This window comes from Melospiza melodia, chromosome 5, assembly GCF_035770615.1.
Source record: "Melospiza melodia melodia isolate bMelMel2 chromosome 5, bMelMel2.pri, whole genome shotgun sequence".
Taxonomy (NCBI): Eukaryota; Metazoa; Chordata; class Aves; order Passeriformes; family Passerellidae; genus Melospiza; species Melospiza melodia.
In genome coordinates this window covers 8,015,087-8,038,989 of record NC_086198.1, presented here as the reverse complement: position 1 = coordinate 8,038,989, position 23,903 = coordinate 8,015,087, and the positions used below count along the sequence as shown (strand labels likewise).

Here is a 23,903-nt window from a genome sequence, read left to right as displayed (position 1 = left end):
CAGCATGGCACTATGGAAAGCAGAAAAGGCTTTGGCTCTGTGCAACCCCTGCTCAGAAATAACAAAAACATCTCCCCATTATCAGCCCTGTGCTCAGCACAGATCCCAAACACAGCCCATGCCAGCCACTGGGAAGAAAATTATCTCCACCCCAGCCAAAACCAGCACAGCTTGTTTTTACCTGCTTATCTCTGCAGCTTAAAACTTAATTACTTATATTTTGATTGTTTCAGTCCAAAAGAAACAGTTTTATCTATTTCTTTCTTCAATTTATAGAGAACATTTATAAAATGGGTTTTGTCTTGGCAAAATTAAAAGCCTTGCTATTTCCTAGTCCACTGTGTAATAGTGTTACACAGGAAAAGAAAAATAATTTTTGCTTTTTGGAAGAAAATGAAATGGACAGAGGACATCTTAGAAATTCTTAATAATTCCTAACGTCCATATGAATAAACATGAGTTCTATTTTTAAGATGTCATTGAAAAATATACATAAGATGAAGGATATTCCTAGAGTGAAACGGAACGTGGAAGGAACAATGACTCAACTGGAAAGGTCACAAGCTTCATTTAATGTTGAAATGTAGTGATGAGAACAAATCTTGTATTGAAGCTCTTGAGTGATGCTGTGTTTCAAGCCTTTTCATCTTGGAGGGCCCAGCTTCCCAGGAAAAAAGGATGAAGGAGGTTTTTGGGACGGGAAGGAGATGTTTGTTATTGCTGAGCTATTAAGGGCTGTGGAATACAGTTCTCAGCAATTGTAGCAAAGCGCTGAGTGTGAGAGTGGTACTGGCTGAGGCCAGCTGCTGGGCAGGGCAGACAGGGTGCTGCTGCTGAGGATCACAGAGCACAGGAGTGAAATGAGAAATCACCAGAGAAAACATCCAAGTGAGAGAGGTGTTGGTGTTCTGGATTGTGGCAATGTTGCTGCAAATTAGTCTGTTCTCATGTCCGCTTTCTCTTTCTTCCATTTGGTTGCAAAAACTGCAGGAGTTGTTTGCCAAGCACGTGACACTGTAAACATGTGGCATCAGTAGAACAATACTGTAGAAAAAGTTAGACTGCATGGATCAGCATATACTGTGTGGCTAAGACATCAATACAACACTATTTTCAAGTACTCAGGCTATTTTTCCTCTTAATTTTTATTAATCAATAAAGTTGCATATCTACATTACTAAAAAAAAAAGTCCTCTTTTTCTAGCCTCTCATTGCAGTGCAAAGACAGTAAAAAAATTTAATTCTTAACCTCTTCATTTTTTTAACAAAGAGGGTAAGAAATACTCCAGGAGTCATGAAGACCTGAAATCTAGAGGCCCTTTTACATCTTACACTCAACTCAGCATAGAGATGATGCAATTGTCCATTGTGTTCTTAATACTCAGAATTTTTTCAGTTAAGCATTCATAAAATCCCTCTAAAAAAGAAAAGCTGTGGACAGTTGTCTAATTATGATATATTTCCCTTTTTTCTCTTACATCATAGGCTGAAAAGGTGTTAGTTATTCAAAGTATTGTGAAGCAATTTGCTACAGCTTAAGTATGATTCTGACTGAGCATTGTTTTCAAAATCTGATTATATTGCTCCAAGCCACATAGCCCTGGGCAAATGTGGTGCTCCTAATCACATTTGGAGGAGGGAGACAGGATAAAAAGATCCTGCATTTTGTACCATAATTTCTGCAGTCCAGTTTTCAAAGAGATTTTCTGATATTTGTCTTTTGCCTGGAAGAAAGAGTTGGAAAAATTTCTTACCTTCACCTTCTGCCCTTCTCAAATAGGGTAAGTAATGGCATCATCTTCATCACAGCATTGTAAACAAAACTGGAAATTTGAGAGAAATGAAAAGGAGACCAGAAGGTGGCATTTGAACTAAGTACATAGCAGTGAATGTTTACAGAAATGAGCAATGATGATATTGATTAGATTGACCAGAATTCTGAGTATTTGGAGATTTCCCATAGCCTTCATCTGTTTAAACATTGTTCTGGAGTTGGCTGTGTCCCTAGAAGCCAGTTTCATGTGCTTGTTTTTCAGAAATGCCTTGTTCTTGTGCTGCTTTACTCCTCCTGTGATACCTACAGCTGCTGGCACATCAGCTTCTGGAGCAAGTCACCTTGCTGATCCTCTTGTGCAGCAAGGCACCCTCCAGGTTGAGGAGTTGAAAAAGAATTATTTTCATTATATTTTTAAGTGAAAAAAGGTTTAACTTTCTAGGCAATAGGTGTTGGCCTTTCTGTGTGTAGATGCAACTTGACATCTACTGAGACTTGATGTGGAGAGTGGCATCAGGAAAAGAAGGAAAACTGGAATTGATTGGGTCCTCAGTGTCTCTGCTCTCAAGACTAGACAAGGAACTAGACTTTATTTTGTAAAGACGGGCCAGAGTCTGCTGGGCTTTGCTTACCTGGAACAGATTTTCTCCCTGGTGCTGCAGTAGAAGAGCTGTACCCCAGGGCTTGGTGCTCTCCTTCTCTTCAGCCTCTTCATGGGGCTTGGCTGTTGTCACAACAGCGTTCTGAACAACTAAAATACAGTAAAATGTCAAATGGCTGGATTTAGCATGAAATTAGTCAACTGGCATACAAATTGGTTGGTTTTTTTTAATTGTGTGGTGTCTCATCGATGGTGTAGTAACCCATATGGTGTATTTGAGGGTAAATATAGCTAACAGGTGCTTTTCTCTTGCTTGGAGCTCTGAGTCACTGCAGTCTGTTTAAGAAGGAATTAATGTGGGTGATACTCTACAGAAGTTCGTAGTTGAACTACCATGCTAAATACATACTAATGACAATGTAGGCTGCAGTATGCAGAAATGTATTTATCTGTTGGGCAGAGGAGGGAAGGCTATGGGTGGTTGAAAAGCTGTTGGTGGCAGACTGTTCTGCAGTCACTGGGTCAGCTGGTGGTTTATTAGATCACTCTTAAGTACTTAACCTAAGCTGACTTACCTTGTGTGAGGTACAGTATTGCCTTTCCTCAGTTTGTGTCAAGAAGAGAGCCAGGATCAGTGCGGGCAGGTCTCTTGTGGTCTCTGGTTCCTTGGGGACCAGACAAATTGAACTAGGATGAAACAAAGAAGCCATTTAATTAGCAAGGAGCAAAACCACACCTGTAAAGATGCAGTGTGTGGGAAGATACTTGCTTTTGTGCTTCTTTGTGTTCTGTCCTACGTGATCAAGGCCAGGTTGGATGGGGCTTTGAGCAATCTGGTCTAGTAGGAGATGACTATGGCAGGGGGGCGGAACTGAGAGATCTTTAAGGTTCCTTCCAACCCAAGCCATTCTGTGTTTCTGTGATTGCTTCAGCTTTCTTCTACTGAAAATGGTGATTGGTCTAGTTGTAATAAACTTGTAATAAATTCTTGCTCTTCTGAGTTTAAAGTTTTTCTGTCATCTTTAGTGTGTTGTCTGTAGGGAGAGGATTTAAGAGGCTTTGGATCATACTTCTGTCTTATCAAGGGTCCTCTAACAGCTTTTCTGTTATTCTGCAGCAAGCAGCTGCAGATATGGTTTTGTGTTCTTTTTATTGCACAGGTTACTAGTGCCAACATGTTTTCATTTCTAGAGTCTGGGAGAGACTGAAATACATCCCCTTAGGTAATGCAGCAGCTTCATTTGCAATTTAGTTTAAGAATATTTCTTTTACTTGGAAGCGATTGTAATCTTAATGATAAGAGACTGTTTTGCTTGCTTCAAAACTAGCCTTAAGTTACAAAATCAAGGTCAGATTTCTTTGATATCAGTTTATTCAGGTATTTATCTGAGACTTTCTATTTTAGATTTCATTAATTACTATCCAGATTACATGGTACTCTCCATAGAGTAGGAAAAAAGTCTTTCCTGTGAAAGCAGTGAGATGCTGGAACAGGTTGTCCAGGGAAGTTGTGGACACCGCATCCCTGGAGGCATTCAAGGCCAAGCTGGATGTAGTTCCAGGCAACCTGGAAAGTGCCCCTGCCCATGACAGGGGGGCTGGAACTAGGTGGTCTTCAAGGTCCTCTTTCAACCCAAACCATTCTATAAGTCTGTGATTGCTCTGCAAAGTTCTTGGGCATAACTGGGGGCTTTGAGTGAAATGGATCTTTGTCAGGGCTTCTTTAGCACACTGTGACTGTTGAATTACAGATGGGACCAGGGGTAGTGTGACGGGACCAGGAATGGCAGGATGGGATGTGTAAAAGCCAAGTAAGAATTGTATCTCAAGCAATCAGGAAGGAGATTGGTAGGTTTAAGAGCTGGTTCAATATTCCCCAAGCACTGAGTGCTAGTGAAGATGAGGACATTTGGACTGCTATTTTTTACGGTAATTTGTTCTGAGGCACTCAGTGTCTTTATTTTTACTTGCTTTCAGTCAGGCAGAGTGTAATTGTGAAACTGCTTGTCACACAGGAATTCGAGGAGTACTGCACCTCTCCTCAGGAGCCATCATGTAACATAGGTAAGGTACAGGCCATGTTCTGTCATTTCTTGTGCTCTGAAATGTCCTGAAGGTGAGAGTGTGAAGTTTGCAAGTTTTGGGTGACCAATGGCAGCATTTTTATGAGACTGAATGTAGCACAAGCACTCTGGCCAGCTCTCTGGGTAGCCTCTGCTTTCAATGGAGGTGTCTGAACTTCCCAATGGGGATTGCTGAGTCTGGACCAGAAGCACGTGAATGTCACAATTGCATTTGTAGAAGATCCAGACTCCAAAAGAGACATATCCAGCAGTAAATTCTGGGAGAGCAGTGTCACTGGAAGATAGAGTGAGGAGCAGGGACAGGGGGTAAAGCAGTGCAAGTTAAAAGAGCAGTTGTGGCAGGATTGCATTACTTTGCATGAGTTTTTAATGACACATACACAGCAAGGCCAAAGAGGATGACAGAAGTATCATTAGCTCCCCTTGCAAGTGAGAGATAATGTCACAACAGAACAATTTCATTTAAATGGGAAGCTTAGATGGGTATCATAGTGACATCCAAATGTGGGCATGTCTTTAAACAAAATATTCTGCAAGTAAACAGGTGGAACTCAGGATTGATTATGTTCCTTCTGTTAGGTAAACAACCAGGGAATCGGGTTATTTTGACTGAAAAAGGTGTTCCTTCTTCCATAGGATTTGTTATCTGAGGGCTTCCATAGCTTAGTAGCAGTTGCTGTGCCTTGTGGATGACCTTGTGAAGTGCTGGCTGCAGAGCATGGCAGTATGCAGCACTAGCCTCAAGTCACTGTCCTAGATAAATGCTTGTGCTGTGACAAAGTAGATGACATCCAAGAGGACAGGAAGAGCTAGTGGGTCTTTTTGCCCAGGGAACTCTTGGAGCAATCATTTGAAAAATGAAATAAAGTTGATGAACTAAGCCTTATCTTCCTCAGTGTCTTTCTTGACCTCACAGGTTCAAAGACCAGCAGAGATGGCCTTAGATGTTAGTGAATATTGTTAATTTTTAGACTCATTACTAGATAACAAGAGGTTGTTTTTATCTATTAATAGGAATCCATGATACAGAGGCTTATGTAGATTAATGCAGTTGGAACTTGAATGCTAAATTCTGTCAAACTCCTTCATTACAGCAGAACATTGAGCTGTTACCAAATTCACATCTCTACAAAGAGTTCCTCTCCTTTACTATGTGCCCTTCTTATTTTTGGACACTCCACTTTTCCACAAGCAACACTCTCGTATCTCAGAAATGTCAGCTATAAAATAGAATAAACTTGTTTATCTTACTCCCCACTAAATTGTTTTGCCTTGGCTAGCCCAGGTCATTTGGGGGCTCAGAAGCGCTGTTACTTTACTATTCTCTCAGTGGGCTGAGTCAATATTAATGGCTGTGGTCTGCTGATATCCACTGAAAACTCAGGAACTTCTGTACTGCAGAAGTTGCGTGTGCTACTGATTGCCTTGTTGTGCCTTATCACAGAGGACATAAGGAGTGAGTGGGAAAGGGATTTCTCTCAGTGCTGATGACTAGCAGCTCTATTACAGGTATCTATTCCTGGAAAAACTGTTTCCTCTCCAAGAGCTACTTGGGATCTAAAACAAAATAACAAGTTGGATAAAGGATAGTGCAGGGCAGTGAGCAGTGTATCACGTGTCAATCAGCTTGATAGATGCTGTGAAATCTAGGAAACGGGTGAAGGAGGAAGTTGCTCTGCTTTTCTTTTAATTAAATTTCAAAAAAAAGAAGAAATAAAATCCCACCCACAATCTTTTATTTGCCATTCCTCAGATATAAGTGGGAGTACAAAACACATCAGTATGAAAGTACTGCTCAATACTCATTTCTCCAAAGCTGCTTGTGGCTCTTGCACCTCATTCACACTTTAGTGTTATGTATTTTTTAGTGAGTAGAACATTTATATATTTTTAATATCTTTATATGTATATATTTTTAATATATACATATATATTTTATATATTAATATATATGTAAATATGCATATAGTGTAATGCTTGCTTGTTTATATAATCAAATTTCTTTTTATTTGGTTGGACTTGTGATTCATAAGTGGCTTCTGACCAATTTCATGCTGAAGACTCCAAAAAATAACAGATGTGGTTGTTTTCTTGTAGGATTAGATTACTTGCTCTTCAGAGATGCCATCACTGCAGTGTGTTTGTGGTTCAAAGCTGTATAGTCCTGGTAGTTCTGTGTACCAAAATTTATTCCAGGATGGTAGATTTGAATTGATCCTTGTTTAAGTTTGTTCTGTTTCCCCCAGGATATTTAAGGGAGCAGAAATCTACTATGGAGAGGTAGCACTTACTGTGTAATGGACTTTTGTATTGTCAGTATATGTCCAAATTGAGGGTGGCTGTGAAAGTAAAAATATAACTTACAGAATTCTATTTTCCTGAAACTGCGTGTGACAAACACCATCAACAGCATGGTTTCTCACTTGGGTTGCACAAAGCATGCAATGGAGGGATTTAGCAATCTGTTAATTTTACAAACATGCATTTTTAAACTTCAAAAGTTTTGTCTAACTTGGTGTCAAATGGTACTTGTCTCTGTGTTTCTGGAGTTCTCATAAATGATCTATTCTAATTTTCCACAAGTTTTAAAAGTCGTTGTAGGAGCTACTGAGCGTGTAAGCAGCATTCCATCACTCTGCAATGTACTGAGAGGAGGCATAGCAGGATGGAGGCTGTTTTGCCCAGGCACTGTGACAGCAAATGGCCCTTTCAAGCCAGATGGCTTGAATGCCATTGCTCATATCTGACGTAGGAACTCTCACAGTCCAACTTCAGCCTCAATTTGAGTCAGCGGGGTCATCTTGCGACAAAATTGTTTGATGGAAGATTTAGCAAAATATGATTTAGAAGCAATGCTGCATGTGGAGCTTGAAACAGACTATTTTGTGCAAAAAGTTATAGTGATTTTAAAGGCTTTGCTTTTTTTTTTTTTTTTTAAGTGATAGCAGAAGTTCTGTCTTTATCCTTGTTTGAGAAGCTGGGTGTTTTTCCATTTGTGTGTGTTTTTGGTCTGCAGGACCAGCTGTAGTTGGTGTAATTTCTGCTTGCTGGAATGGAGGCTACCATGGCAGGGGTGGGAGGTGTGAAGTCTCATGGGATGGAACCCTTTGAGAGTCAGACAACTGTGTTGAGGGAATCATTGCTTATTTATTCTGAAATTCTCAACAGAAAATTCTCAAGCAAATCCGCTTTTTTAAAATATTTTTTTTTCAAACAGTATTTAATAGAGAATTTTAGGGAGTTGCCAGTCTTGAACTAGTTACTGAAGAAAAGCAGATTATACAACTTTCACATTGGCAGTTTTATTGCCAGCTACAGCTCCAGCCCCCCACCAGATGACTGATTCTGCAGCCTTATTAAAACCTCTCACAGTCTTTCCTTTTATTTTGTATAATTTATAGGTGTGTTTTCAAAGGGAACCAGTTATGTTTTCTATACCTTCAACTGCATTCTTGTCTTCTGCAATAAGGCACCTAATTTGTGAAGTAAAATGACAATGAATAGCCCCCTTTTTTTTATTTGCAAGTAAGATAGTGCTTTATTTATATCACGTCACTGTTTCGGAAACACCCATTGCAGTTACTCACAAATATTTCCCTAAGGAGTGAAAAAAACATTCAAAAAATAAAGAAGCATGCACCAAACTGGATCTAGGAAGCTGGCAGGGAATCCTAGGTCCAACCCTATGGGAAAAGATAATGATCTGTGGAAAAAGCTTTTTTCTGTATTATGTGTCCTTTTTATAAAGATGTAATGAGGTTTTGTTGGTTTTGTTATTTGTCGTCAGATGTGAGAGAATTCGTAGGCTTTGCTTCTGTCCCCTCATTTTTGGACAACCTAGAAGTGCTGTATTCAGAGCCCTCCATTCACTTTGCTGCTACTATGTCCTTCAAAGCTTTTAAAATAATTTGCAGACCTTTTATTTTTGCCACTTTGGGAAGGTTGTTGTGCTTTATCTTTTTTTTCCTACACATGCCTTCTAGTTTAGCTGTTATTGTATGACTGCTTTTGCCTGAGCCAAACTTGTAATCAAGGACGAACACTGATTAATTTTTTTTTTTAATATACTTTTTTTTTTCCTTTAAAAGGGGGTGTGGGTCATAATTCATAAAAGAGAGGGGAAGCCCTAGAAGCTCCTAACTAAGGCATTGTGGTTTATATGGTGACTGAAGTAGTTCTCTGATTGTGGTTTGACTTTGCTTTTTTTCCAGACAGTATTTGGAAAATCCTTGTCTCGCTTATCTGTGGAGAAATGACCATGCACCTAAGCACTGCTAGTTCCTCTTCTATTTTTTTTAATGTCCATAAAATCCTGAGATTAAGTTCATTTTTTTTCATAGCATCCCCTGTAATTGCTGTGTTTTAGATTTGTGTCCAGGGTTAGGGAGGAAGGAGTGAGCAGCTGTGTCATGCTGAGCTGCTTGCAGGGGCTAACCCACAACAAATGCTTTCTATCTGATTTGTCCTCTGAGCATAGATATTGGAGGAATGGGGTCAATGAGTGTGCCTGTGTATTTAATTTCCTAGTTTTATGAAATATTTTTCCATGCCAGCAAATATGGAATATATTTAGTGCATAGAAGGAAACTACAGATAAATGCATTATAATGCAAATTGTGCATAGCAGTTATAATGAGGCTAAATGTAATCCTAATAAATGTTAGGATACTAATGTTATCCTAATAAAGGATAAGTCAGTTCTGACAGCAGCAAAACAAACAAATTTCTTTCAGAGGTGTTATGCTTCAGTCAAAGAATTGGCAAAGTAGAAGCTCATTACTGTTTTATAGCTAATGGAAGTGTAATGAAAGGTTATTTAATTCCACACAAACCAGGGGAATAAGAAATTCCTGTCTGATTGAGACTGATGATCCAGGGTGGTTGACTGAGTGTGGCAGTGTGTAAACCTGGCTACTTTCTATGCTGCCTTCCCTTTGGACTCTTCCAGCATCTACAGCTGTTTAATTCAGATTTTCAGAGGGTTTCTCACAACCCTTTTACAGTCCCCCTATGGACCTGTCATCCATCACAGTAAACAGTGAGTTTCCTTTGGGTTTAACCATGACTTTCATGATATTTTTAACTTCAGTTGTATACCCCTCAGCCATTGCATCTCCACACTGCAGGGTCTTGGAGATGAAAAATGAGTGGCCTTTCTGGTCTTTCATCCCAAGATACCTTTCTACCTTCTGCTTCAGTTTGGTTACCCTACTCTGTACTTTCTCTGACTCCTTTTGAGATGTGGAGACCAGAACTAAATATTACTGAATACATGAATGCATCAAATTTTATGTAGTCAAAATTATGCTGTCTTTAAGCATCCTTCCTGATGATGCTGCCTGTTTTGTTGGCTTTTATAGCTGCCTCCGCACTCAGAGCAGGAATTAGATGTGAGCTGAGAGCTCAGCAGTGTTCTGGCAGTCTAGTGGCAAAGCCTTCCTTTTGATTTCTAGGGTAAGTGTGAGATGATGCTCTCTTCAAAAGTCCTCTCAGGGCTTTATTTAGATCCATGACAGCCTTTGACTTTCTTGCAAAATATGCCTTTTCACATGCCCTAAACTTCCCTTTTCCAATACTGACTTTTGAGTTCCTGAAAAAATGATGATGGAAGAACAGAATAATCTAACACTTCTGCATGTTGTATGTCCTCCCTGTTTAAACTATAACAAACAGAGAACTCAGAATGTTTCTTGAATAAACTCCTTATTTTGAATTGGAGCCAGTCTGACTCCCACTGTTACCATGTTAACCTAGAAATATTGTATACTGTGTTTTTCTTAATTTCTGCAGGTTTTTTTAAGCGGATTGATGTAAGGAAAATAGTGTGATGTAGTAGGAAGTATTATGTGGTTTAACTGAAGATGGACATGAGTCAGGATTGTACCCTAGTTGCAGTGAAACAGAGTGCATAATGGTGCCCTAGAAAGAGCTTAGCTGTTTGGAGCTCTGTGTGCTTTTTCCTCCCACACTACCCCAACACAGGAGAGATGTTCACAGATGCGAGGACCTAGCAAAGACCTGCTAGGGAGGCTGGGTTTGGCTGGAAAAAAAGTCAAATGGAGAATCTAATTGCATCTTTTCACCCTAAAAAAAGGAAGTTGCAGAGCAAAGGAAATAAAATCTTCTGAGGGGTGCAGACTGAGAGGACAAGATGCAATATGAGAAACTTTTACTGAAGTATGAGGGAAAAAACCTTCACTGGGTCAAGCAACTGGAACAGGTTGTCCTGAGAAACTGGACAAAGGGGTGTGACTGGACAAGCCTCTGAGAAACCCCACCTCACTGTGAACCTGCCTTCAGCAGGTTGGAATGGGTGACATCCTTCTGATCTCAAAATTTTGTTTGAATCTGAGACATTGCTAAAATGTCTGTTGTTTTCTGCAGATTTCTGAATAATCTAACATTTGTCCTGCTTACAAATAAACAATTTAAGCAGGATATCTGAACCTTCAGCAACATTTCCCTGTCATACTCTTGGACAGTAGTGTTGGAAAAAGTTGTGATTGTGAGTTTTGGAGTGCTTTCATGGGTGGTGCTGTTGTATTCTGGAGACTTCGCACTCAGACACGTCAAAGCCTTTCCAAAATCTCCCACCCTTGTTCTAACCCCATCAGCCCCACTGATCACTGAAAATGCTGAGCAGTTTTCAAAATGCCAGCCCTGCTTCTCAGTGAGAACTTCAAATTTCTTAGTGTGGAGAGAGGGAGGAGTGCGGTTAAATTGTTTTAAACAAGGATGCAGGAGATGCCAATGGCCATGGCAGTTCTCTTCAGCACCAGCACTGCCTCCCCAGGCAGGACTGCCTGTGTCCATGCAGCTGATCTCCTTTCTGCCTGCTGTCCCCAGTGCCACCAGTGTCACCTCCCAGCTGTAAAAAAGCTGTTGCAGCAGAGGGAGGAGCTCGGTGGGAGTGAGCTGGGGGAACAGGGGTGTGTGTGGAGGGCAGGAATGGTTTGTGGCTCGTGGCTGCCACAGATGAGTGTGCCACATTACTCATGGTTACAGCTCTCTTTCCCAGCTGAGGCTGGTTTCCAGCCAGCTGGTTTCTTCTGAGGTCTCTAGTAACCACGGGACCCTGCAGAGGTCTGAGCCAGGGCAGCCTCAGAAACACTCCTTGTCCAACAGTGGGGCCAAGGATGCCATGCTGTGGGCTGTGGCACTGCTTGCCTCCTTGTCACCTTCTCCTTCATAAAACGCTCTGTCAGTGCCCCTTGCACATCAGTTTGAACTGCAGTTCAAACTACATTCAGCTATACAGGTCCTGCATGGCTATTTGGTCTTTGGGAATTCTTTGGGCACTCGGTCATTTCTAGAACCAGCTCACCAAGGTAAGTGTGGACAACAGCTGGTGGTGTTCTCCAGCAGTGGTAGCTTTAGTAAAATGTGTTCATTGAACCCCTCAACAGACTCCTCCATGCTTGCTCAACATATATTTAGTACCAACTCTTAACCAGCTACTGGATACAAATAAATAAAGGATCATCAATTGATATGGTCTGCTGTTTCTCTGTGTGTGTATATAGGATGACAAAGAAGCCAACAGACCCCTGCCAAACAAAGGAGACCATGGACTCGGAAATGAGAAATTCAAACCTGTGGTACCTTGGCCTCATGTTGAAGGTGTGGAAGTGGACTTGGAATCCATTCGAAGGAAGAATAAGGCCAAAAATGAACTAAATCAGCATGGTGTTGATAACAAGCAGCAAAACATCCTCCAGAGACAGTATCTCACATTCAAACCTCAGACATTTTCATACCCAGACCCTGTGTTACGACCTGGAGTCCTTGGTAATTTTGAACCCAAAGAGCCTGAGCCTCATGGAGTTGTTGGTGGCCCTGGAGAGGAGGCGAAGCCATATGTCTTAGGACCAGACTACAAAGAATCTGTTCAAGCCAGCATTAAGGAGTTTGGGTTTAATATGGTGGCAAGTGATATGATCTCACTAGACCGGAGCGTCAATGACCTGCGCCAAGAAGAGTAAGCAAACCTTTGGTTCTTTTGGTTCTGTGCTGTACTATACCACCTTTCCATATATTCTTCTTAATCCTATTGCAGTGACTCCTTCCATTAATACTTATAGTATTTAGATAGGATTTATCTCTGGAGTCATCTGTTTTAGTGTCAAATTGCATAGATTTGTATGTTCCATGTCTAGCCATAGTCTTCATTGTCATGTCTTTTCTTAATCCATAACTTCATAAGATTTGCCTTCAGGAAGGATTATCTTTATTAGACATCCCTCTGCTAGTTAGTTTACTCAGTTTTGATTTGCCCTGATGCCTTTAAAATGGAGCATAAATAGAGAACAGAAATAAAGAAATACTGTTCTCTTTAAAACACTGCCTGTTTACCTGCAGTAACAGAAGTATGGATCTGCCATAGTGATGATTGGAGTAATCTTCCAACAGTTTCTCACAGCATTTGCCCTAAAGAGGGAAGCAATCTTAGAAAAAACATTTATTTACTTGCTGAAAGGGTGTCTAATTTGTTGTGGGAAAATTTTGGAAAGTTGCTAACATTTGCTCAAGAGTTACTAACAGGTCTACACAGTCTTTTCTGACTTTTGATATATGTTGAAGGCAATTTTGCTCTCAGGTTAATCTGCATGTGGTATAATTTTCCTTGTTAAATATCAGGGATGGGTTTCTGAGCAAACTGATTTAATGGCAGGGTATTTTTTAGTCTGTTTTTTGGTTGGGGCTTTGTGGGCAGTGTATGAAGTTAGATGTGATGTTAAGTACTTTGGAGTTTTCACTTCCCCCTCATCCCCAGCAATGGAGCTATGCTGGTCCCTGGACTGGGTGCCAGTCTCTGGGCTGTATGTTTCCAGCTGTGGTAAATAATCTGTTGGTGTTCATTGGCTGGTTACTGGGGTCTGCTCTGGGCTTTATGGAGGGTCTTGTTTTCTTTTTGCAAGGTAGGAGAGAACTGGCCAGCTGTTGGTCTGACCCATACCTATGCATGTGCAGCTGCTTGAATCTGCTATGTGGTGTGCACTCCCTGAAAGCAAATGAAGCATATGAGCACAGCATTTCACTTTGCTTTGTGCTGTGTTCCTCAGGTGACTGACTAAAGGTTTCCACTTCCTGGCAGTCAGAGGAGAGGACCATGCCTGTGTGCTGTTGGTAGCAAGGTAGTGCCAGCTGTCCTGGGGTTCACTTTGCTTTTCTTTGTTTGCTGCGCTCACAAGTTGGTCCTTCGTACTAAAGAGATCTTTCTGAAAGGGAAGGAATGTTCTGGGTAGCCTGTGTAGGTCAGCATTTTCTTTTTGGGAGGTTATTCCTTAGACACTGCTGCTTGTGCTGAGGCATTTCTTCCCTCTGTAAGGACAGCAAATCTGAGGTGGCAACGTGACACATGCAGGTGGGACTGGGCTGGCTCTGCCCTGCTGAGTTCTGGCAGCAGAACTCAAGTATTCCTTCTCCTTCATTTTTAGGTGAAGAGCATCAGACAGCCTGTGGTATCTCTCAAATAGTTCCACACCTGTAGGTTCCTGAGGTATTTTTAACGTGATCTCAGAATTTGTCTTCTGTTCTGAAGGACATTAATAAATAGTTATTCCCAAAAATTATTAAATACTTTGAGAAAGAGGAGGGACAGCCATGAAGTGGTGAATTTTGGAAACTGTTTCCTTCAAGCACAGTTGTAGATAAGCCTTTGTGAGGTCAAAGCCACCAGCTCAAATTAGTTAGGTTTTAGTATTTAATGATTTCATGTTCTAAGCAAGCAAACAAAACAACATAAAAAAACAACGTGAACAGAAGGTGTTTTTCAGACAACATTATATCCCTTACTTTATGTATTGAATGCTTGAGATGCTTGCAATTGCCTAAGTAGGTTGAAGGTTTATAGCTTCTGTGTGTCTCCTGGGAACAGGAGAGGGGGAAGCAGTGAGAGATTTGCTGATACTGCTCTATGCTTTCAGCTCCCACATGCTCACTTTCCTGCTCTCCCCAATACCAGAGAGAAATGCAGCAAAAGGTAGCAGATTACCTATTGGATGCACCATTTATTTTCCTCCCACTGATCTATTTAAAAAGACTTTTGTGGCTGGTAAAGCCACTCAGCATTCACTTGAATCCTGCCAAAGAGCAATATAGTAATTTTTTGTTGTTGCTGTTAATTGTAAGTTGGCATTGCTAATTGAGGGAGATCTTTCTGGTAAAGACTGAATTATTGGTTCATAGGTAGGTAGAGCTCCCTTCAGCCCTCTCTTTCTTCGAGCATCAGAATTTTGAAGCGTTACCCAGTGCAGTCAGGTTTGTTCAGTGAAGTTTGCCAAATGCTTTCCCAGGCTGTGCTAGCAACAGTGAAATTGTGCTGCAAGAACTGTCTCTCTCAGCTTAAAAGCCACATAGCCTCAGGGCTTGTCCCTGCTGGAGGGAGAAGAGGAAAGAAATGCCAATAAAGGGAGATTCAATTCTGCTATGCTTGGATTTGACTTTGTAGTCTGACATGTTGCCAGGATGATTTGCCAGCTGCCTTTATTGATTCAGGAGGAACTTTGCTGGTGATTCTGGGCAGTCTCAGCTGCTGTAAAAAGCCTTAATTCTTGCTGTATCCCCTAGGGAGGAATGACACTGGATGGTGTGTTCAAGTTTTTCGTCAGGTACATCAGACTATTTCCATTTTTCCAGTACCACATACTCTTGGTTTATGGATTTTAACCAATATATTTCAGTGTTGATGCCCAGCACTTGTGTTGACGTAGAGCGAGTCATAAGTTTGGTTAAAAAATCAAGAATATATGGGTGTATGTAAAAGTCAGTTAGAAGATGGCTCATCTCACTGCAGTCTTTCAGCACTCTGAAAGAATGCCAGGGGGAACATAAACTGGATTAGTAGAGAAATACCTGTTTTCCACCTTATTTCTAGCAGCAAAGAAGTAGAGCAGGCTTAGCAGGCCCTGTCTAAACCTCTGTAGCTGGAAGAAACTTTTTTCTTTAAATTTGGTGATTTTTACCTTTTTTTGATCTATATTTATCATCCTGATAGGTGACAGACCCTTAAGAGCAATCATTTATACTGGATTTTACATATTATCCCTACTTCCTAGCAGACCTGCAATAAAATAATTGTTAGCTTTTGGGAAGAAGGATATTAATTTAATTGCTCCCTGCTTTTTGTATTCAGGAGTCTGCCCAGAGGTAGAGCTGAAGTAAAAACAGAGTGATAAATTTTCTGGATTATTTTGGATCCAAGATAAATACACTGTGCCAAGGAAATGAAAAGGGACCTAGGTTTGAGGGTGAATGCTCTTGGGTAACAAGGTGTGTCCTCTCAAAAAAAAATAAACCCAAGAGATAACTGTGGAGTATTGCTGCTAAGAATAACAAGAATTGAGTTGTTTAACCAGTATATGATCCATCTCCCCAGAGTATTTTAAAATAAAATTTAATTTTTAAAAATTCATCTATACTGGGTTTGAACAGTGATTGTTTCTCCTGACAACTTCAGCTCTGGCCAAGAACATATGCTGGTGAGAAAACACACAAGAATGGATAAGCGTCATTCCTGGCAACCAGTGCACTGGGGCACTGGAGCCAAAAATTGCAACAGGGTTGTCATGCTTCAGAGACCTCTTTCTGTGCACAGACTTGTCTTTTGAATGCATTTATAGTCTTGAAATTAATGACATCCTGAGTCAGTGACTGCAGAATGTGGTGCTTGTTTTAACCTCTTCTCCCAGATACAGATACTGCTATGTGCCTCTGTGATGTGGGAATATCAGAGATAGCTCCATGAAGTTCCTACAGGAATGTTTCATGTTCCATCCTTATTATTCCTGCTATTTCATTTCCCTTTTCATTAACTCTGAGCTAAAATTCTGACAGACCTCTCCACATTTGACTCCAAGATTTTTTTTAACTTTTTTTTCCTCCAGTGGAAATGCAGAGTTTAGGATCTGTCACTGAGGCCATGCACTGAGTGGTCTAACACTCCATATACAATCATTTCCACTTGCACTGAGCTCTTCTGCTGGCTCATTTCCTAGATAGCATTCCTGAATTATTCTGCAGCTGTTTATAGTAATTTTAATTGCAACTCCAAGAACTTTCCTATTGTTCAGCAATGACCTGGAAGAAGAGGTGGACTGCTTAGGTCCCAGCACAGTTATGCTGCTAAAGTCACAAACTTGCTTACAATTTCAGCAGTTACTACCTTAAGAGATCTGCCATAGTTTGAAGAACTGTACCTGTAAAGAAAACAAAGAACCTCATCAAATGTTTTGGAAATTCAGTTACTGTATTTGTAGCCTCACTCACTCAAAATTTTTGATTTCTTCAAAAGATGGTAATATTTTTCTTTTCTATTACCGAATGATGGTAATATTTTTCCACAAAAGCTGTGTCTATGGTTTACTAATTTTGTTATTTATTACTAGCTTCTATTCAGCACAGAAGTCAGACTTAGTGGTCTGCAATTCTTTAGAACCCCAGAGCCCTTCGATAAAAATTGGTGTTGTGTGTTCCTCTGTTTGTGTAAGACTGGAGTCAGCAGTTCAGTACAAGAGTTTGTTAATTCATGATGCATTGTTTAGGAAATACTGGGTTTATTTTTTAAAAAGGCAGTAAGGCAGCATGGCAGAAAATTCTAGTAGAAGCTGTCGTGCAGATTATCTGAAGACATGACTATTTAGTAAGAAGTGTCACTGTGTACTTGCCCTTTATTTTCTTCTAGTCTAAGGGTATCTGGCGTTGGGCACTGCTGGGAGTTCAATGGAAAGACTTTATTTAGATTTCCTGCTTCTGAAGTGGTCTCTTTTCATTTTGGTCATGTATCAGCCCAACAGACTTTCTGGCAGGCATCCTACTTCTGGTGTTTGGAAAAAAATTATTTCAATAGCAGCTTTCATACTTCAGTAAGCTATTTCTCCAACTTGGGTTTTGAGGGATTTGGTGGTTTTTTGGTTTTTTTTACTCTACCTCTTTATTTACATGCACTTAGCTTGAATTAATGCTCATTTCTCTTTCTCTTGTTTGGACACCATCCTGTTCATTTAAAGAATGTATGTCTTACTGCTAGCAGTATCTGGTTTTTAATCATGCTGTCTTTCCCTTCTTCACAGCTCCCCTTTTCAAAAGGAGGTGTCTCCTGCCTGTGTCTTCTGTCCTGTCAGGTGCTCTGGTTCTTCCCTACACGTCATGATTCTTCCATTCGTAGGTGCTGAGTTAGTCTTTCTTGGACATCCAGTACTTCTGTGTGGTTCTGTTGATGGCTTCCCCTTGTCCTCATGCTGAACAAAATCCCTGGCACATCTAGACTCTAGTAAACTGGCTCTGATTTATTCTGGCAGAAAGCAGTCCTTCATGGATTAGAGAGAGTTAGCTAAAGTTAATCAGTTCCAAAAACTTCACCCAGTGCTAATGAATTCCAAGTCATCGTTTCCTGGATCCTGCTTGTTGAAGGTGGGCAGGAATTTGTTTTGGTCAGTCCTCAGGAACCACTGTCAAGCACCAGGACCTTGTAAATATGGTAGAGCAAAATCTCACAATGACATCACAAACTTCTTCAGTGCCCTCTGGTGCCATCCATCCAGTCCCATGGACTTGGGCTGTGTGTATCCCATTGCTGTGGTATGTCCAGGGAAGTGGTTCCTGACTCACCTCTGTGGTGGATATTCTTTCTCTTCTGCAGGCTGCCCCTAGACTCAGGGACTTGGGAGGTGTGACAGCAAACCTTGCAAGTAAACAATCAAGGAAATCAGATGTTGAGTGTCTCGGTCTTTTATGTGTCCTTTGACACAAAATTTCGTCCCTTTTATAGTTAAACTAATGTTTTCTGTAGTCTTTCTTTAGCCTACAAGCTCTTCTCATTGCCCTTTCCATCTTATGGATTTCAACTCTACAAAGCTTTGCCTTTAATGCTCCCTTCATGGGCTCAGGCTTTATTTCTGTACTCCTTCTAGGTAGCCAGTCCATGCCTCTACCTTCCCTAGTCTACCTTCTGGAGTTCTTGGTGCAGCTGGGAGGGTTTTCTGCCATGCCTGTTTGACCTACTGCATGTGGGAATGGGTGGCTCCTGTGTTTTGGGGAGGTTATCCTCAAAGATGCCACTCCTGGGCCCTTTTTGACAAAGTTGTAGCACCCAAAATCATTAACTTCTTATGGCAGATATAAGGAGGTGTGTAAATGATGCATGGAAGAATCAAAAGGGGAGAGAAAGCTGCCTGATGGACAAAGCCACTGATGCCACAGATGCAGAGCTCTGAGAAGAGGCTGTTTAGTGTCTGGCTCACAGGAGCTGCACCTGGTTACACAAGAACAAAGCAGTGCAAGATGTTCCAAGCAATCTGTATTCAGTATTTCTAAAAAATACTTATCTAGGATGCATTAGTTGCAGTATCCTCGTTTTGTACTTCTAGCTCAAAAGCACTGAGAATCAATGTAGGTTTTCCTTTCTGAAGTCCACTTTCACAGTAGAACACTCCAGTCCACACCTGCCATTTCCATTCCTGTGTTTTGCTGGGTTGGAGACATGCTTATTGCACTTTTGAAGTCAAGAAGCATTTTCTTACACTATATTTTAAGTGATGCACTGTGAAACTCCCTATTTCTCCTATTACCAAACTTGCACTTCTGTAGAGCCCTTAAGCCAGGGATGTTTGTAGTGCTGATCAGATTTCATGCCAGGGTAATTAACTGCTCAGGCTGAAAGAAAGGATTAAAGCTCAACATGCTTTGCTCAGACTTGATATGCTGTTATTATCCAGTCCTTGGAAGACTTGCTTACAAAGTATTCTTACTGACCCAGAAGGTTTTAGTCTTATGACTTTATTGAAGCTAGAATTTTTGACAGCTTCTTTTGACAGATGTTGAAGGAATTTTATCTGGAATAGTTTGACTGGGAGAGGAAACATCATTAATGTTTATGGCATGAGACAAATTAATCTCCTTCTAGATTTTTTTTTCAGTATGACAATAAATAGCTACTGTCTACTCATCATAGTGAGCTAGAATTTCAGCTGCATCACCCACACACATCTGTCAGTATGATTGTGGCAGAATAAATATTTTTAAGTGTTTTTTCCTTCTGTGGATTATCCAGTTTGAGTTTTCCTTTATAAGGACATTGTAGATGTTACAGGGCATAACCCCTGGGCCATACAAATTTGTACTTGAATAATTGGATCCGTTGCCACCGGTCACCTTTGACTTCAAACAGAACAACTGGCAATGAGCTTTTGTTGAAAAATCTGAAAAGGTAACTCTTTGTTGCTTGAGTACAATGTTGTGTGCATACAGAAAGGTATTTTTGGACAACTGTTTTTGCAGCTTATTTTATAAAGCAAAAGGGAATGAGAATTGGCTTGTTTTTTTAAAATCGCACATGTAGTTTTGAAGGGTGTTTGTTTTATTTTTCAATTATTTTTAACATTAAAAAAAGAAATTCTTGCCAAAAATAGACTTATAACTTTAGTAAGAATACATACATGCAGAGCTGTGTGATAGCAAGGCAGAGCTGTTAGTAAAGATATTTTCACTATCATAGTTTGATAGTGCCAACTTGGACACTTTTTATGGTCCAAAATATTGAATTGTTAGTGCTTGACTGGAGTTAAAACAAAAAAATCTTTAGCTTTAACTGATTACTTGTAATGAAGTAAGGCAGATGAGTCTTAGCTCCTCATTGGAAATGGACAGTCTTATTACTCTGGGCAAATAACATGAATTTAATATGTTCTCTTACAGTAAGGAGTTACTAGTCCAGTCAATCTCGTTGTAGCTAAGAATGTTGAATACAAAGGCTCTGAAGTGGAGCCTGCTTTCTTCAGGAATGTGATTAGTTCCTTAATTATAGCACTTTGCAAATTACATATTTGATACTGTTACAAGAAAAAGGATTTCAGTAATTACTTTTGGTATCTATATCATTGGAAATGAAACATTAGGGACTTGGTTTAATTTCACACGGCACCCTGGGAAAATCTTTTATTCCAATGCCACATAATACACTTGAACTCTTCTGTAACAAAGAAAACTATTTCTATAATGTGCACATAAATTTTTGTGCACCTCAGTGATAGCTGGAGTCAAGAATCAGGTGAATTATAGTGGTCACACTAAATCAGGAAGGCTAGCTTTCTACTGCAGATTATAAGCTGCCTTTCTGCTGGCAGGACTGCTGAAGGGAGAAAAAAATGATGTTTAAATTGTAATTAGGCATGTATTGTGAGAGCATCTCATGTGGTCAGGAAAGATTTAAATTCCAGGCATTCACCTTAAAGCAAAACCCGGCATTTTCTGGTAATATTTCAGGTCCCAGTAATGAAAACTACAGAGAAAATGGATCCTGTGTCTCTTTAGTGTTGGCTGCTAGCATTTGAAATGTTGAGTTTTGAGGGAGAAATAATTAACCCAAAGAGTACAAAGAGGTTGACAGAGGCACCAGGTGTGTTATCTGTAGCTGGATTTACTTACCTCTCCGTGTGTGCATCTGAAATGAGATGGCCAAGCTCTGAACATGACCTCTTACTCAACAAAAACATATATAAAGCACAGCACCTGGAGCATATTTAAATTCTGAGTTAAACCTTGACTTCAGTGGAAGGGCAGAGGAGAGTGGGAGCGATTTCCTGCAGCTGTTCGTGTAACCCTCCAGGTGCCAACCTGCAGCGTAGGAATTCTGGGGCACATGGAGGAATCATTTTGTCAAATGAGTTGTAACCTGAATGTGAAACTGAAAAATGAAATGCACTTCTTAGGCTCTGTCTTGTTCCTGTTAACCTGACTGTGCTGTGCTAGAGCATTGAAATGAATATGTATGATACAAGTTATGATGCAGCCTGGATGAGCATGGGTAGGAACTTCAAGGTTCAATATCTGATGAGCAAGGCGTGGTGGGAATACAGCATTTCTGTGATACTGAGCTCACAGCCTCAAGTTCTAATCTAGATGTTTATTACATTGGGTAAAGCCTGCAAAAGTTGGATAAATCCAAAATTAGGCACAGCCTCCCTGCAATACCCACAGTCTGTCACAGGGCTGCGGAAGGCCTCAAAAGCTGTGAGGTCTTCTCCTTAAACCAAAAGAGGAAAGCAGAGGGCCTTTGCTCCATCTCCTCCTATGGGAGTTTCCCCTTCCCTAAGGAAAAGATTTTATTTTACCCACCTAGGTACCCCAGCTTTCCTGCCCTGTGTTGTTACTGCTTCAGTTTTTCAATGTTGGATAAGAGATAGTATGGGCAAGAATCTTGTGATTAGGAAAATTGCAAATATTATTCCTTTCAATCTCTTGTTACCCCTACTGTTGGGTTTCTGTGCAAACCCTGTCCTGGATTTGGATCATGATGCTTTCAGAGGAACAGTAGGTACATCTTTTGCTTCCAAGGGCACTAATAATAAAATGTAGTCACATAGCCTCACAAGTTACTTCAGGAATGGAAATGAGCAAAGCTTGTAGCTATTCTAAAATAGCAAATGCTGTTTCAGCATAGGTTTAAGCTGTTTGGTAGTGTGTAATAGAGGTTTTGCTGCAGTCTGCTAAAGGGAAAAAAATTATTCAGCTGATCAATTTGTCTTTCTTGCATTGTCTGTTTCCTTCTCTTCCAGAAACCCTGTTTTGTAAGTCCACTGCTATAATCTCATTTTGATGTTGCTGATGCACAAAAATGCCCCACAAGGCTTCATAGGTAGCAAATCCAGTATTAGCATTAGATTTACTTTGTGGTATCCTAACAAAGAAATTCTGTGATCTGTTTCTGTCTATCCTGTCTACTCTAGACTTAGGCAATGATCCCTCTGACTTGCATGTGTTAAGCAGCCAGGCTCAGCTATGACCTTGGGGATGTCAACCATACAGATGAGCAAACATTTGAAGGTGTTTTGTGAAAAAAATTTCCCATCCATCTTCCTAGGGGTTAGATTCAGTTCACTGCAGTAGTCATAATAAATTGGGGATTTAAAATAGCAAGGAGCACTGAATCCAGTATTAAAAGTATGTAAACATCAAGCTGTCAGCTGGATGCCTGTCCCCTTGTAAGATAAGAACAGGACTTAGTAGAAAAGGAAACTGAAAATGAAAGCAGATCTCCTAACTTAATTTTGGGATTTGCTTGTGCTGGACTCTTTCGAAGAGTTGAGAAAAATGCATGTTCTATAAAGCAATTATAATAGATGATAATACAACCATGAATTTCATACCACTTTAAACATGAAATAAAATTCAAAATGCAATTTAAAGTTGTCAACAGTTCTATATTAATGGAGAAGAGAAATTCCATTTTTTAATATTGGTTATGATTTCAGGATAATAAAAAATAAAATAATACATTGAGACCTTCAGCTTTGTACTAATTCAGCAACAGCTGATTAGCTTCTCAGGAGCTCCTTTGGCTGCTGCAGTGATTACAGGAATGTGATGGCAGCTGCATGCCCTCTTGGAGGAATCTGTGCTGGTACATTTTGCTCTTACCACACAAGTACAGCGCTTTAAAATCCAGAGGATACTGATGAGTCCTTGGTACGGGCAGGTGCAAGTTAGAGAGCTGACAGGAGGAAAATAGTATCAGGATGGAGAGTCATGATACAAAGTCATGATACTCTTACTTCTTCTGAAGCTTAGGTGCTGATATGCTGGCACAGTCAGGGGGTCAGCATGGCAGGAGAAACACTTCTGTTGGCTCAAGATCTTCAATTGCCCTGTAAGTGTCTATCTGATGGGGCTCACCCTTAAATGGCTGTGGAGGTGCTCTCCTTTTTCAGCTTTTTTGAATTTTTTGCATTTTTGTTGGTGGTTTGATTACTCTTCCAAGAAAAGCAGACTCCACTTCTGGCTTTTTTTTTTTTGAGCCTGAGGAAATTTGAGTCTATATCTGCATGTTCGGTGGTAGCTAACAGGGAGCCCGTATGGCCACGCCAGCCTTGGGCCATGTACCCACAATCACAACTGTGGGGCCCCAGGGCATCCTAAGAGCAGCCAGTGAATGGAGTACAGAGCTGTAGGAGCAGAATTTCCTCAGGCCAAGGAGCACTCCAGATGCTCAGCTCTTTGTGCAGAGTGTCTCCTGTGACAGCACTGCTCTCTGCCTGGCTGGTGCAGGTTGTGACTGAGGGATGAGGGGCCTTGGTGTGGCACAGGCTCCAGCAGAGCTGTTCCCTCCAGGGGTGGAGAGGGAGTGGAACTAATTCACATCCTAAGTATGCAGGCTAATAGACAGAAAAAACATTACTCACCGTGTCTCAATTAGATCACAGCTGTGCCTTCTGAAGGGTTTCATCTTGCTTCACTGGTGAGTCAGTCCTGTTTTTCCCCAGCACTGCCAGCGCTGATTGCGGAATGGAAACTTTTTATTCGTGGACTGATCTGAAGGTGTTGTTTCCTTTCTCCCATGAGTTCCCCAAGGAAAGAGCACACAAACAGAGCAGCTCTTCCCTGCAGCACTGCCCAGGGAAGCCCTTTGTACATCTGTGCTTGCTTGTTCCTCTTTCCCCACGCAATAGCT

General features: G+C 40.7%; 1 protein-coding gene across 2 annotated transcripts in view; it reads left to right on the top strand.

Annotated features, from left to right (window-relative positions):
* GALNT7 (polypeptide N-acetylgalactosaminyltransferase 7) overlaps positions 1-23,903 on the top strand; it is a 72,194-nt gene that overhangs the window by 18,851 nt on the left and 29,440 nt on the right. For both annotated transcript variants that reach the window (XM_063156199.1, XM_063156200.1), the window contains exon 2: positions 11,983-12,437. In XM_063156199.1, the coding sequence (XP_063012269.1) occupies positions 11,983-12,437 (455 nt within the window). The remainder of the gene's footprint in view (positions 1-11,982; positions 12,438-23,903) is intronic.